Source organism: Contarinia nasturtii, unplaced genomic scaffold (assembly GCF_009176525.2).
Source record: "Contarinia nasturtii isolate CC-2019 unplaced genomic scaffold, AAFC_CNas_1.1 Cnas_scaffold_1037, whole genome shotgun sequence".
In the NCBI taxonomy this organism is placed as follows: Eukaryota; Metazoa; Arthropoda; class Insecta; order Diptera; family Cecidomyiidae; genus Contarinia; species Contarinia nasturtii.
In genome coordinates, this window is record NW_022198383.1 from 3,835,199 (window position 1) to 3,851,451 (window position 16,253).

At 35.5% G+C, this 16,253-nt stretch overlaps 1 protein-coding gene across 5 annotated transcripts in view; it reads left to right on the top strand.

Annotated features, from left to right (window-relative positions):
- Window positions 1–16,253, top strand: part of LOC116344503 (teneurin-a) — a 383,641-nt gene that overhangs the window by 291,509 nt on the left and 75,879 nt on the right. For 4 of the 5 annotated variants that reach the window (XM_031773083.1, XM_031773085.1, XM_031773087.1 and 1 more), the window contains 9 exons: window positions 4,465–5,520; window positions 5,870–5,917; window positions 8,401–8,442; window positions 8,520–8,672; window positions 8,775–8,834; window positions 8,940–9,089; window positions 11,647–11,832; window positions 12,911–13,057; window positions 15,736–15,943. In XM_031773083.1, the coding sequence (XP_031628943.1) occupies window positions 4,465–5,520; window positions 5,870–5,917; window positions 8,401–8,442; window positions 8,520–8,672; window positions 8,775–8,834; window positions 8,940–9,089; window positions 11,647–11,832; window positions 12,911–13,057; window positions 15,736–15,943 (2,050 nt within the window). The remainder of the gene's footprint in view (window positions 1–4,464; window positions 5,521–5,869; window positions 5,918–8,400; window positions 8,443–8,519; window positions 8,673–8,774; window positions 8,835–8,939; window positions 9,090–11,646; window positions 11,833–12,910; window positions 13,058–15,735; window positions 15,944–16,253) is intronic. The other variant, XM_031773084.1, reaches the window with a different exon arrangement.

The following is a 16,253-nucleotide window of genomic DNA, read 5'->3' on the forward strand; positions in this document are numbered from 1 at the left end:
CTCTCTCTCTCTCTCTCTCTCTCTCTCTCTCTCTCTCTCTCTCTCTCATTCAGTTGGTAAAGATATAGATGTGCAGACAGAGAGAGGGAGTTTTTGCGCGCCAAACGAAAATTCGTTGGATAAAGAATGGTCAGAGAGCATGAAGAAGACAACATATTAAATTACAAACTTTGATTTTATATCCAAAGTTACGCAATTCTATTAGATTTGATGGGTCGAACAAATTCCTTTAACATATACTTCAGATATATTTTGATGATGATATGTATACCGATATGCAGTTGTCGGAATCATTATATAATCACTGTTTGTTTATCATAACGAATTCTCTGGCCCAAAAAAGCGCACAAGCATTTTTCCTTCGGTTATTTTGAATTAATTTCATTCGATGTGCTATGTCTATTTTTGTCGTTTCGTTACTGGCAATAACTCGCTCCCTTCTTCTCTTTCACTTTTTCTCGAGCTTCATTACCATTTTTATTCCTCTCGAGTCGAAAAAAATCCACTTATTTCTTTTTTCCACGAAAGAATTTGAAATGCAGTGCAAATTGCAAACAAACGGAACGACAAAGCAAACGTCACTGCAAACTGAAGACTTGAGAAAACGTAGCTCATTGCAGTTTTATGGCGAAGTAGAAAAAAACTCGGACAAAAATGAAATAATCATAAATAGTAAGAAGATGTCTAACTAAAATAGATGCTAGTGATGCGAAGCTGAGCTCATAAATACATCATGAGCATTAGCTGAGTTGGCAGAGAAAACACACGACCTCACATGTGACATCCTGATATCCATTTTGCATTAAATATTTTTCAACAAACTCTTGTTCATAGAATACATGTTTATTTCTATGAACTTTGGCAAGAGACTCACGTAGTCACTATCACTATATTCTTGTCACTTGTCTTTCTGCTTTCATCTTTCCTCATTATATTTTTTGTATATCTTATTTTCTCTTTCTGTCCGTCTCTCTTTCCCTCATACTTCGTGCCTTTCAAAATTAGTTTATAAATAAATAAAATCCATTAAATTGGCCAAAGTTTGAAGATTTCTGTCGCAAAATGCAAAAATGAAAAGTTGAAAGATTACCGCTATTATTCTATTTGATACATAAGCTATGCGTTGCTTATCATTTGTGTGGTCACTCTGTTGTTTATTCTGAAAAACCTTAATAGATGCGCATTTTCAGTGGTTTTACAAAATTGAAACTATCAACGTCAGATATCTGCTTATTGTTCTACATTCCCTTATCATCACTTTTCTCTCTGCCTACAAAAAAAAAACAACTACATTGACGCGATCTTCATCATTTCTGAAAGTGGTGGCGGACTTTATCTTGAAAAAAGTTTTTTTTTTTTTTTCAATTTTTGTTTTGCCAAAGTTCTGCGCAACCAAACTGAATTGCTTGAAAACAATGCAAATAATGAGTGAGAATGCTCGCAGAACGCAGAGGGCAAAAAACTTTACCCAAATAGTCTTTCATGTGCTTCGAACAAAAGAAATGATTTTGCGTTCACTTCTGTTATTCGTGTATATCTCAGCGAGATAGATTATGTGGTATTTAATATTCTTATGACTCGCAGTTTACTAATGAGAAATACTTTGAACTTTTCCATAAGTCATTTCAGCATCGTTTTCAGCCATAATGCTGGAAATAGCATCCATATGGATAGAAAAAAATATGAAGAAAAAAGCGGTGTATCATGCAAAACAACAGCATCGCAGTGAAGAAAGCTCGAAAAGAGAGAGAGAGCGGGAGAGAGAGTGAGTAAAAAAAACGAGAGAGTCGCCGAAAGTTTTGCCATGTTCACATTGTTTTGTTGAGCATTTTAATAATATTTTTGCGAATAATAACAGAAAATGGTCGAAGCCAAATGCAAAAATTATACAAAATAACAACTAAGTGGTGAGGTTATGAAATGCAAACATCTTCTATCTGTTTGGCTATTTATAATTTCTTATGGTATATCTATGGTCTTTTTTTGCTTTATCGCTTGCTCTTTCCTCGCCAGCGTATGTTGTCGTTGACTTCATTAATACGTTTGGCGGCTAAGTAGCATCCATCGTGTTTGGAGCATTGTGCTATCTGGTTCATTTTGTGGTTGTAGCTAGTGGTTTCATCTTCATCTTAAATCCATATTCTTGCTGTTCCACATAATCATCGCTCAACCACAAGAAAAGCGGAAAACATGTAGAGCTGGAACTACGATGTTTGGAACCACCAAACATAAAACAACCAACGCCAAGTTTTCAATGCTTTTCGGGTATGCGAAAATGTATTTCTCACAACGAAAACTAATCCAGTTAAGGCGTTTGGCAACCATTCAACAACTGGTTTTAGCTTAATACAAACTCTGAAACAAGAGTGTTCTCACGCAGAGGCGTATGTGTGTGATTGTGTCAAGAAGAGAGAGAGTGAAAAAAAAACAGTTGGAATCGACCAACATAAAAAGGAAGAGCCATTTTAAGCTTCTGGCACGGTTCAATATAAACACTAATGCAAACACATAGATTAAATGTGGCCACTGAATGAGAATGCATGGCAATATGAGATAATGCAGACTGTGATTCTAGCAAAATCCAACAACTGAGAGAGAAAGAAGAGAAAAAAAATGGAGAAAAAAGTAAATCGCTTTGAGTTGCCTCCAACATAGTTATTCGTTCTGTTTGTGAAAGGCAAGCACTTGCGATGTGAATTAGGCGGAATTTTATAACACATTACATTATCATCCATTATGGTTGCATTGAGATTAGAACCGACTGAAACTTATTACTTAAACATTTTGCTTATTCTGCTTCATTTACTTGCGCTCATCGCACTTCTCAAAAAGCATTTAATTTTCTTGGCAGCAGCAGTACACACATGCGACTCCATCATTGCCAATGATGGTGCCGCTGCCGCCGCCATCAAAATCCATTCGAGAAAGAAAACCAATCCCAAGTAATTATTTCGTCTGGCTAGTGTCATGCTCCATTGTATCGAAGCGACCAAATGTTGTGCGTGCGTATGTACGAGTGCGAGAATACGTTGCTGAAACCATTGAATCGATTAGTTTATGAATATAATTATTATCGACTAATCTGTTCATGCAAGCTGAACAAGCGTTTTTATGGACATCTCTCCAAATGTCTTTGCAGACATATGCTTTTGAGTTCACTTTATACAAATCGCTCTTTCTCTTCATCTCTCTCTGTATATCTCTTGTTTCATCATGGAGTTTCGATGTCATTTATGCTGGCAAAATTAACACGACAGTAAGTGAAATTGAGATCGAGAGAAAGGGCGAGTGCGATTGTAAGAGATTTTGTTGTGATTTTCTCTGAAAATTCAAGTGATTATCAAATGCTAAATTATGTAAAATAATTATGCATTACTTTGAAACATGAATTAAAGATGTGCACATGAACTAAACTCGTTAACGACAACAACAACAGCACCGATGTGTAGAATCTAATCAGCTGCAGATATGATTTTACATTACATTATTATCTTCAAAGCGGTGGAGTTTCGATATTCATCGATTCATTTCAGTGTGCCATCTCCTCTTTTTCATATTTGATTTTAATGACAAAATTTGTTGTTATCGAGTAGATATTGTGTAACATGGCTTTGCTGATTTTTATCTTAATTTTAAGATGGATGAATGTTCTCTGCTCCAAAATACACTCAATTAATGTAAATTCATTTAACAATCAGTGTTTTGGGGAAGTCACTTTTTTGGGTGAGTCGATCATATTTTCCGCCCCAAGTAATCTGAACGATTCCATAACATTATTCAATGTGCCCGTATATGCCGAGCTCCCAATTTCTCGACACATACGTCTGTTGCTAATGGAAATAAGATGTGTTAGAACTTGTGATGCATGGCAACGATAATGTTTGTCACAGATCCAAATGGTTGCCAAACCAAGCATATTATGTGGAACACATATCGGAAGTGAATGTCAATGAGTTTGAATAAAAAAAAAGAATCGCAATGCGTCAGTAAAAATCAAAGAATTCCACATGTCAAGTACATTCGACTTCATAAATATTTGCTGAATTAATTAACATGGAAGGCAATGGAAGCACTCAAGCAAAATCCATCAAACAAATATGTGTTCACCTGTGACGCATCTCAATGCTCACTCATCTTTCCGTCGCCTCACTTTCGCCGTGTGTGTAATGAGTAATTATTTTCTCTTGGCAAATGCAGATTAGTGTGAACGAATGCGAAATACCATATACCGTAATTTAATCTAATTTATTTATGTGAATGAAGCTGAGCTAGTTTTTGTGTTGTGCGCGAGCGCTTGTGTGTATGCTGGTAGAAGTAGTTTTTATGTATGCCATTTGATCCTATTTGACTAATTAATTAATTCACTATTTCATGCCATTAACTAACCAATGTGTGTTGTGTTTTTTTCTTCTTCTCTTTTTCTTTCATTTCTATCGCAATGCTCTTCAACATTTGTGCAATCAGCAGTTAGTTCGATGAAACCAACATACGATCCGAATAATTGTATTCTGGTACAAGATGTAAAATCGGTGACACATGATCACATAAGTCAAAATTCCGATGGACCAACAGCCTCACCAACCGAAGAATCATTGCTAACAAGTACGGCCGAACATAATAGCTACACGACTCAACAGCAGCATACATCACAAGGAACGAATGGTGTGCAAAGTAGTTTATCGCAACTATATCAAGATCCACAGTCAATTGCACAGCAGGCACATCAAACCCAACAACAACAGCGTCCAGTGCTTGAGCTTCGTGAATTCAATGAACAGTATCATGCAACAATACCACCATATCAATTTTGGAATTCGGAATTCAAGAATAAGCATCCAGCATTCATTCGAATCAATTTCACACTTCCGTGGGGTGCAAATTTTGCGGTTTATGGTCGTCGTAATGTGGCACCAAGTGTTACACAATACGATTTTGCTGAATTCATCAAGGGCGGACGCGTTGATAATCGACTACGACGTCGTCGTCGTAGCAGCAGCAGCTCCACCACAAAACCAATTGATAATGTTAACGAAAAAATGTTACTCGATATTCACAATTACTACGAACACACCAAGGATATGTTGGACGATGAAAATGGTAAAAGTGAAATGCATTCAACACCAATGCCATTACATTATGCACAACAAAGTATGGGTATAAATCATAATGACATTCAATCGGATATTTCGATATCGGCACACAATGGCCAACATCATTTCGATGGAACATCAGCACGTGACAGTTTTACTGCCAATTTCATTCGAGACAATTTACATTTTTCATCGGACGAAGAGCATTTGATATCGAAACGTTCGGCCATCGATGCGGCCCCATCACTTGACATGAACACCATGATGGTGAATGTTAGCTTATTACAATATCTCGATACTGGACGCTGGTTTTTATCCGTTTACAATGACGAATTGTTGGCACATAGTGTCACACTAATTGTTGGCGAAGCCGAAGGTGTCAGTACAACATGTCCGAACGATTGCTCAGGACGTGGATCATGCTATCTTGGTATGTTCCAGTAATATAGAATTATTAACATATTACTTAATACTTACTACTCACGAATGCCTTATTAACTATTAAGACCAATCATAATACGCGTATCAACATGAGTATTAAGTATTATGATATCGAAGTTGATACGCGCCATTTTCAATTTTACATGGATTTTTATATGACACTCTCGGAGACTCGGTATAGAGCACAAAAAATGAAAAAATACTCTCGTTTGTATGAAAATCCACGCAAAACCACAAATGGCGCGTATTAAGTTCGGTATAGTGAATAGCATCCTAATAAAATATCATCAAAATACAATTGTATTAACATATCGTTAATCGGTTTGGCACATCTATAGGTAAATGCGACTGCATTGACGGTTTTCAAGGTGTCGATTGCTCAAAAAGTAAGTAAAATTCACTTTTTTCTTGTATTTCATTTGAAAATAAGCTTTGTGGAATTGTTTTTGATCCAATTTTTGTTTAATTATGAAACCCGCAAGAAAATCCATCAAGCGTTAAATTAGCCAAAGCGACCCCCCATCATACGATGACGTTTCGATGATTGCATGTGTGTGCATTTCTCAATTTCCTTCATACGTTCGCCTCCATATTTTACTATTTGCACGTTCCCCAATTTAATAACATTAAAGATTAAAATCTTTCGATGTGAAGAATCATTGATTGAATTTCGAGATAAATTTTTAGCTCTGTCAACCCCAGACACACTCATACTTATTTTCCGGCGAAATGTATCAGCATCGCTCTTCGCTCCAACAATGAACAATGTGTTTTTGATGAAGAAAATGCTATTAAATCCAAAATAAATGAGAAAATGAGCGCAGTCTGAATTTGGGTTTACGAAGCGCGCTGATGATATTCGAAATAGGATTGAAACTGCGTATTATGTACTTATTGATGGCAGATTATATATTAATGCGAAGATTCATTTATGTAACTATGAAAACAAAACGAAAAATAAGTATCAAATCTCAGCCATGTCGTTAGCTGAACAATTTTTCCCATATTAAAAGCATATGGGGATGCGTACGTGGGTGGTATGACACCGATATCAATATCGAATGCAAAATGCAATTGAATTTGAGAGAAAAAAAATGACAGATTACATTACTCTTAATGCCCTCGCATAACGAATACAAGAGAGCAATTTTTAATTAGAAAAGTAGAGAGAAAAAAATATCAACGGTATTTAATCTTGACACTGACGTGCGATAACCGGACGATGCAGAAGGATTCAAAGGGAGAAATAAAGAATGCAAATGACAAAAATGAAGTTAACACACGTCGTCGCCGTATTTATCAAAAAGTGAACAAGCGTTGTTTGGATATGGGAGATTGGGAGATGGGAAAAAAGAATGAAAGAGATGAAAAGCGAAACGTAGATCTAATTAAACTAAGCCAAACATGAAAGGGTTATAATCCCTGCTGTGTATGCATGACTTTGCTGTCTGGCATCTCATTCACAACGGTATCAAGTGGAAAATGATGTAGTTTTATAACATTTTTCTTGTTTCTCGTCGTTTCATTTTTTTTTTACTCTCGTTTTTGTTCTGTATTCAATTTAGCACAATGAAAAGTGACATGTTTACTCAGCAGTGGACGAACAATCGGCCTTATCATCTGTGCGCCCCCGTCAAAAGCCTCTTTGTAATTGTTTTTTGAAAGAGCAAATTATTTCTGGCAGGGTTCTATCACCGTCGCATTTTTTCTCATCTCTCTTCTTCATTTTGTGCTCCGAAATGCATTTTCTTTGGTGACACTGGCAAAATAATTACTTTTCTGAACAATTTCAATCAATGCGAAGAACAAAAAAAATCTATATTGTTAAAAGGTCTTTTTTTTGCGCGCACACAACACGCACACAACAATTTTTTCCATCCATTTCATTTTTATTACATTTATGTTTTCAATCGATTTGTCCAACGAAAAAGAGAATCGCTTTGAAATTCAGTACGTGCCATAAAGGCAGAAGAACAACACAAAACAAAAAATTGACGAAAAATATGTGTATTTTCTGCCATTTAGTGCTTTGCCATTGAATCCTCTATCCGTGATATTTTCAAAGTTAAATTGATTGACAAAAAGTGTGTGTATATGTGTGGGAACATCAAAAAGTGTCCGGTTTTTGCAACCCTCTTGTGTTTCTTATCTTTTGTTTAAACGAAATGCTCGTCCCATATATAGAGAGATTTTTCGTTGTTTTCTCTATTTGAGAAAACTTCGAAAGAGAGAATGATGTTAAAATCCATTGTGTTATCGTTGGATTGTCGTTTTTCGTTGTGCCCGGACTAGTATTTCATAGAGAAATAGAGACTCCGTCTTGATGCTGTTTGTTCGGCTAGAAGCTGAAATTCAATTACCCCAATTTCCGTTTTGTCGTCTATTCGCATCGATTCGATGGCTCTTTGCCGTCTCAGCTTGAGCATATATTTTTTTATATATGTCGAACGAGAAAGATGCGATGCGAAGCATTACAAAGGCAAACAAAAAAAGTCACAATAAAAATCAATCAAAATACAATTTTTCTATTCATAACTCAATTTTTGTTGATTTCGAAGTGAGTGTGAGTGTGGAAAATTGGAAAAAGAGCATGTATATATCGTTGAACTTAGAAGTAGATTAGCAAGATGCTTGAAAATGTTCGGGCAGAGTGAAAGAGGCGTCACAAAAATGGTTACATATGGATTTAAAATTGTCTGTGCCGTTTTTTTACAAATTATTTTTTTGAGTGTAAATTTTTGCTTTCCACTTCACAATAAAACGCTCCTTTCAGACACATCGAATCTTTGTTTGGTGTCTGTGCCACAGCAAATTTACTTTCAAATTGATATTTTCATATATTTATTCGAATTTTTTTCATTTCTTTCAGGCGTATGTCCCGTTCTATGTTCTGGGCATGGAACTTACGGAGGTAAGTGAAATTAGATTTGTTCTCTTTTACTTATTCATTTAAATATACGGAAATCTTCTACAATCTTGACTATTCAGGTGGAATGTGTCACTGTCATGAAGGTTACAAAGGTGCTGAATGTGAAATCCCAGCAGGAGAATGTCAAGTGCCAGGTTGCAATGGAAAAGGTCGATGCATTGAAGGAGAGTGTCATTGTAATCGGGGCTTCAAAGGAAATGACTGTTCTGAACGTAAGTTTTTTTTTGTCCATAGTTCATAATGTAAATCACATCTTTTTCTTGTCACTTTTGTTAGAGAGCTATTCAAATTTTCAATTGTGATTTTGTTTTCAGCCGACTGTATGGATCCAACATGTTCTAGTCATGGAACCTGTATCAATGGACAATGTTTCTGTAAGCTAAACTTCCTTTTTCTATTGAACTGCACACTCTATTATTAACTATTTAAATCGATTTTTTTTAAACACATTCAAACGAGTTCATTGTTACTATTTGCAGGCAAAGCTGGATGGCAAGGAGAAGACTGTAGCACCGTTGATCAACAAGTTTATCAATGTTTGCCAGGTTGTTCGGAACGTGGAACATACGATTTAGAAACTGGCACTTGTATCTGTGACCGTCACTGGACTGGACCAGATTGTTCTCAAGGTAGATTTTCTTTTTCAGTTAAATCTCATTATGCGCTGCTTGTGAGTTTGTCCATTTCAAATTGAATTTCAAGCACTTTTTTTCGTTGAGAGGAAAAAGAGAATTTTTGCGGTATGGAAATCGGATTTGAGCACTTTCTAAAAAAAATAGAATTAAAAGATTTACATCATAAATATTCAATTTTTCATCCGAATGAAGGAAAATCAACGGTTTTTTTATCTTTCATGTCTTCTTCGAAATTCGTACATTTCTTAATCTCAACCATCTATGGGATACTGCGGTTCGACATTTCACATTCAAGTATAAAATTTCGGGTGCAAAATTTAAATGAATTTTTCGCATGGTCGCACATTGGTTTTCCATTTTACATTAGTGCCCCCGAAAAATCGCTTAGCAACCGCCAACCTTAACGTATCACATCAAAATGTTGGCACTAACGCAAACAGGCCACCATCATTTTCGAAACCACGAGATCGCAAACCTCTTGGATATTACCACTGTAATGGGTACGCTCATGATGAATTTTATGTCGAACCAAATGTAAATGCTCAGTCGAGAGTGAGAAAAATAGATATGCAAACATTAATAACCCAACGAATCATTTTAATACGAATATATTCATTTATCGAGTGTGTCATAATTTTTCGTTAAAAAGTTTACTAATTCATCGTTATGGGCATGCGGCAGATTCGTATTAATATCGCGCGAAATTTACTATCACACCGTAAATATTAAGCGAATATAAATATAAAAAAATACATTTCTCTCTTGTTCAAGATGAGCGCGCGGGCAATATAACAACGCGAAAAAGAAGTGCATTTGTTCAGCTCGCAAAAGAATACCATATAATTTTTGTCATCGTTTGCCATAAAACATATTCCATTCGTGCTGGCAAATGATAACGAACCATAAAATTGAAGAGAAAAACAGAAAGAGCGAGCCAGAGAGAGAGACACGCACATCGCACACTTCTACTCTCGCTCGCTCAGTTTAACTCATCGTATAACAAATGAAAAGTTTTACGATCGACCATAGTAAAACGTGCACGTGGTTAAATAGATTTATCACATATTTTTTGAATTACTTTTTACGTTGGGGCTGCTGACGTTGCCATCCCATCAATGCTCGTTTTGAAGAATATATATTCAATCTGTAACCATTTTGTATGTTATTGCAATTTTCAGCTCTGATTTTAATGGCCTTTCTGCTTTTGCACACACACACACACAGACACACAAACCAACCGTGCCAGTATGTGTTTAAGTGAATGCAGTGCCTGAATTTTGATCTGCACCTTCAAAACGTGAGATGTTCACTTTAACTTTTTCAAGAGCCATCAAATTCAAAGAAAATGCATTCGAAAGCGCAGCAATAACTTTTAAGTGTGTGCACACACACTATATTTAGCATATGGTTCTCTCTCTCTCTCACACACTCCCTGTATCTGACCATTTGGGATTGAGTATGTGGTTTTTGCGTATGTCGATGCCCAATGTAAAATAGTTGTAATTACTTTTCATATATGTCTACATGATCGACCAATCCAATGCCATCAAAATAAATGGATATGCTCTAGAATAAACTGGCATTGCAATTGGAGAGCGAGAGCGAGAAATTGTGGTTTTTATAGATCATTTTATCCACATTGTAATAGCGGCCAGTGCACCATATTGCTTAATAAAAAATCGGTTTAACGAGACACACCACAAAAAACTCATAACTATAATCAAATGGAGTTACACTTGACCCAACTGTGCGGTGTTGCACATCTTCTAGCTATTATTTTCATTTTTCGGCATTTACATTTATTTAGTAAAATTTACTTAAACTAAAACTCATTCAATCTCTTCCTCTTTCGGCTCAAACTTGAAACTTTTGCATTTTATCTACCTTTTGCATTGAATATAGTGCTCAATGTTGTGTGCGTAATAGGCTGATAAGAACAAGTTCAATTCACTTAAAATAAGCAATTTTATAGGAAGATTTAGCACTTGCCATTATTTGTGTTTCTTCCCTCTCTTTCTGTCTCTCGAATTCTTGTTTTTCTTTTTCAATTAAATGTTATTACTCAAGTCGTTCGAGTATACAATGTTTCGTAATTCGATCGAATTTTATGGCATATCAAAAATAAGCGTTTGTCATCTCGCATCTCGAAGGCCCATCATTGGCTACAATGACAAACGATATCGCTTGTAAATTTATTATCAACATAAAATGTGTGATGTGCACCTCTGTTGTACACATGCATCTCTCTACATACAACAATGTCTTATCCGCTTCAAAACCGAACACATTTATCTTCTTTAATATCCGATGTGATGACCAGTATTTATACGCTTGATTTAATAATAAAAAAGCGAAGGCAAACGCAGAGAGCTATTTAAATTTCTTTAGCCCTATTTACAATCATCGAATGACATTTTATGTCACCCTTTAAATTTAATTACTCACGAATATCGTGCGATTGAGATAAAAGCGGGATAATAAAACGCAGCAATATTATTATTTATATGAATGTATGTGGCTATTTTCTTATTCAATTTTTATGTTTGTACAGCTGTTTGTAGCTTGGACTGTGGACCAAATGGAATTTGTGAGTCCGGAAAGTGTCGCTGTAATCCGGGTTATGTTGGAAATCTATGCGATCAATTGCCATGCGATTCAAGATGTGCTGAACACGGTCAATGCAAAAATGGCACTTGTGTCTGCTCTCAAGGCTGGAATGGACGTCATTGCACGTTGCGTAAGTATATAAAAAAAATATAGTATATTTATATCAAAAAAATTTCGATTGAAATTCAACACAAAAAGAAGGGAATACCATAATGTCGCGTCAGCATTTATAAAAGGCTATTTCTTGAAATATTTTTGAGCAATGCTCCCTTTTTTCTGATACACTTTAAAAAGAAAATAAAATGCGTGAGACACATATATTCAAATCTAAAAGAGATTCAGAGGGCCAACGAAACGGTAACGCCAACGGAATTTTTCGCAGCTAAAAAAATATCACAACATAGACCAATAAAACAAAGAGAGAAAAACATTCTGTTGACAGTTGACACTTGAAATAACTTTTTCGAATTTGTTGGAATGTTTGTAAAAATTCAATAGAGATAAAGTCCTAAGAGAGCGCAACTCTTCGCCAATTCGATTTTTCGTTGTATAAAAACGGTCGCCGAAACGCAATGCTAACAACCCGACGAACGAACAAAAAAAAAAAGTGTTGGTTCACACAAACTGTTCTCCGAGGACCAAAACGAATAGACACATAAAAGACAGGTTCCGAGAAAAGGTTTCAAAGACATTGTAAATTCAAAACAAAAGCAATTGCTTTTGAAAATTTCGTCGCCGAGATAGAGAAAAGAAGCGACTTTCAACTTTTTTCCTAGTTTCATTTTTTCCTGGAATTTGCAACTTTTTATATTTTTGCCCATTCTTTTCGACGCTCATGGGCGTAAAATTATCGCAAGTGTCTCGAAAATCTATTTTCATCTCTTAATGCGATGTGATTATCGGCATGATTTTATTTAACTTTCCAGTCGATTCGTAAGGCTTTGAATTTATGTTCATGCGTTTTCAATTGCTGATTAACAGCTACGAACGCAAAATGATTACCGCTCAAACGGTAACATTTTCAGGATAAGCTCGACACAAAATCACATTGTTTTTCCCGTTTTTTTGCAGTCTTTAGACATGTAGAAATGTATTCACTTTTTTTCAATCGAACTTATTTTGCTTTCTGTTTCACTATATTCACTCGATTTTTTCCCCTTTTTTTCTTTCTCGCTGTTCGTTTTTTTTTGCACATCAATTCCCTGAAGCTGGTTGCGAAAATGGATGTTCGCGTCATGGACAGTGTACACTTGAGGACGGCGAATACAAATGCGTGTGCATCGAAGGCTGGTCTGGTCCCGATTGCTCCATTCAATTGGAAATGAATTGCAACGATAATATTGACAATGATCATGGTAAGTTTATCGCTTTGGTTTCAGTCTCAACATCTCTATTTTTCAACCGTTCGCATACACCGTACCGACGAAGCAATACAAAATAGAAAAATAGAAACTACAACAACAAAATAGAATACGTAGAGTTATGGTATGTGCTTTGAATTGGGCTTTAAGGTAATTTAATGTATTTGCTGTTCATACGTTTGCAGGCGTGCTTGTCATTTATAGGCTTTCGAATGGTATAGAAAAAAAATGGCGAAGCTAAATTTGTTCGTGTCCATTGAACGAAACGAATTTCGAACGCCATTGAAATGCAAAATAGTTTGAATTACTTCAGAAATGTGGCCTGGTCATATATTCTTTTCGGTGGCAAGGCGGACCGAATGAATGTCCAATGCGAAAGCCAATAAAGGTGCACTTTGGTTGAAACAAATTATTTATGCAGAACACGTCATTTTTCCTTTGGCATTGTTTCCCGTGTATCGTACGATTCGCGAAAAATCATAATGGATCTTTTTGGTTAATTTTAATGCAGTAAAAAATGCTCGAACAATGACAAAAATGTCTCTTTTTTGCATGCAAATGTTTTTTCTGTAACGAATGGAAAATTGAAAATTGTTTGCGAATTGCAATTTAAAAAAAAAGGATGAATCGATGGCACATGCACACAAGAGAAAAATGACAAAAAATTTGGAAGAGACCAAACGGAGAGAAGAAAACGAGAGTTACACAAAACTGGAACGAACGAGACAGACGGAGAAAGTTACATCCGTTTTTTCAGTCACATTGTTTGCGTCAATGCGAAACGTGCGTGTCATAGATATTTATGTCAAACTGCATTTTGCACGATGCATCCATAGATGAGAGACCGAAAATTTTTAATTTTTTTTTTTGCTGCTTCGAGGGCGAAAAAATGACATTTACTCTATCGGGATTTCTCTCGTATTTATTTTTCCGCTGGACGAGCACAATGCTTACTCTCGACGACTGTTTATTTATGTTTCTACGGTTATTTACCTGTTTTTGTTCAACTGCTCTCTCTCTCTCTCTTGCTCCTGCTTTTACACTCTCTTCTCTCCAGCCAACTCTCTAGGCTTCCTTTGCTGTAGTTGACAATCCATAATCCATAATAAACTGATGATAAATTTTTTTTGCGCTCCGCAATCGAACCAATGACATGACGAAAAAGTGGAATAAATTGAATTTGCGATCAGATGACCTGGATATTATTTTTTTTGTCTGCACGACATCATCAATTCAATAGAGAGATTGTACGTTGCTTTTGCCTGGTTTACATAATAAATAGCGCAAATGCATCAAATCTGCAAATAACGACTATTATAATCAAAATGAATCACGGTAAAATTTCATCCACAAATATGGTCCAAAGCGCATTGAAGCTTTGGCTCACCGATTAACCCAATTAGACATGAGCGATGCAAAGCATAGCATTCGGCATTCGCATAAAATTCAATCATCTAATGGATTTGCAGTGTTTTTGAGAGAAAAAACCACGGACGAATGAATGCATAGAGATATTCTAAAGGGAGAACTCATTAAATTCAATCAAAATATGTCGAGTACGCGTAAGAAATGCACTTCGATATGAATAAATTTTCAATTTCATTTGAAATCTTCATTCATTTTTCGGAGAATGAAATTCTCTGGCTGATATATTCATCATCGACAATTTGTCATCAAATATGAATGAGTGTTTGTCTTCATAAAATCCTTTACAATTGAACTGATTGCATATCATTATGGCAGCCGAGTATAAATTAATCATGATTCACCGCAATGATTAAAGTAATAGGCGTACACAAAAACTATTGCTCCCTGAAAGTCGTTCTAATCTACTTCAAACGTGGCGAAAATCTGTCGCCATGTTTTATACCACATAATGAGCACTTTCAACAAAATTATGTACTATTTGTGCGGAGCACTTCATATGGAATTCATTTGAAACACACATCTTTCTGCTTTCGATATGTGCGCAATCCAAACAGAGGGGTTGTAATGGATTTTTAATATCGATTGATTTATATGTGGCTTTTCTGCATTTGTGGTTTTTATTTAATTCGCGAATTTAGACAATCGACAACGTAATTTTTTGGGGGAAATCCATCTCAAAAAATGGTAAACGGAATAGTTATTTTGTCATTAATTTCAATTTAAAATGCGTCGCAACCAACATCAAACACAAGTTGCCTGATTAAATATTTACGGAGTGTTTTACTTCCGATTTCGTTTAAAATCTCGTTTGTCTGATTTGAAAAGGATTGGCCAATCAAAATGATATTTGTATCAAATTACCGTGATTATCGGCGAACAAAGGTGCATTTCAAGTAGTTGAAACTTTCACTTTGTATATTTTTTTAAGGTATGAACTTTCCCCTTTTTCTCGCTATTTTTCCCTTTCTTCGTACTACAATTTTGTTCTGGAATTGAAAAACTCGTATATCGAAGAAGAAACCGAAAGCATTAACTTTAGAGCCCAATTAAACGAAGATAAAAACGGTGAATTAATTGATTAAAAACGGTGATTTTATTCAGGAAGTGAAATCGAGCGCCTTGCGCTATTAAAATAAATGATCGGTTATACAAAATTATTGACTTACATAAAAATGGGCGCAGTTAATAGGCCATACATATGCGTGCCCAATTAAATTGATGTAATTTTTTTTATTCAAAAATAGATGGAATGACCGATTGTTCGGACAGTGAATGTTGTTCGCATCCAATTTGTGCGGAGCATATAATGTGTTTGGCATCGAATGATCCAGTCGAGGTATTATTGCGTAAGCAACCACCGTCAGTGACCGCCTCCTTCTATCAGCGCGTTAAATTCTTAATTGAAGAGAACTCGGTACAATCGTACGCTCACATGGATGAATACAGTGAAAGGTGAGTCATTTCTGATTTCCATGTTACACACGAAAACCAAAAAAACACCCTCGAGTTGTTGCCGTTGATTTTAATTTTCGATTTTTCATTTGTATTGATTTTTAAGTTTTGTGTTTTTTTTTCTCCATTTCAATATATTAAACTGAAACTAAACGAAAACATACACATTTTTAACAAATGGTTAGGAAAACGAATTATCGTTACTTTTATTGTTGCTTTTAAGTTTGCCAGTTGATTTAGAATTTTTTTTAATTAAAAAATAAAAACCAAACTAACCAAATATAAAATAACAACGTTGAATTAGTGGAAT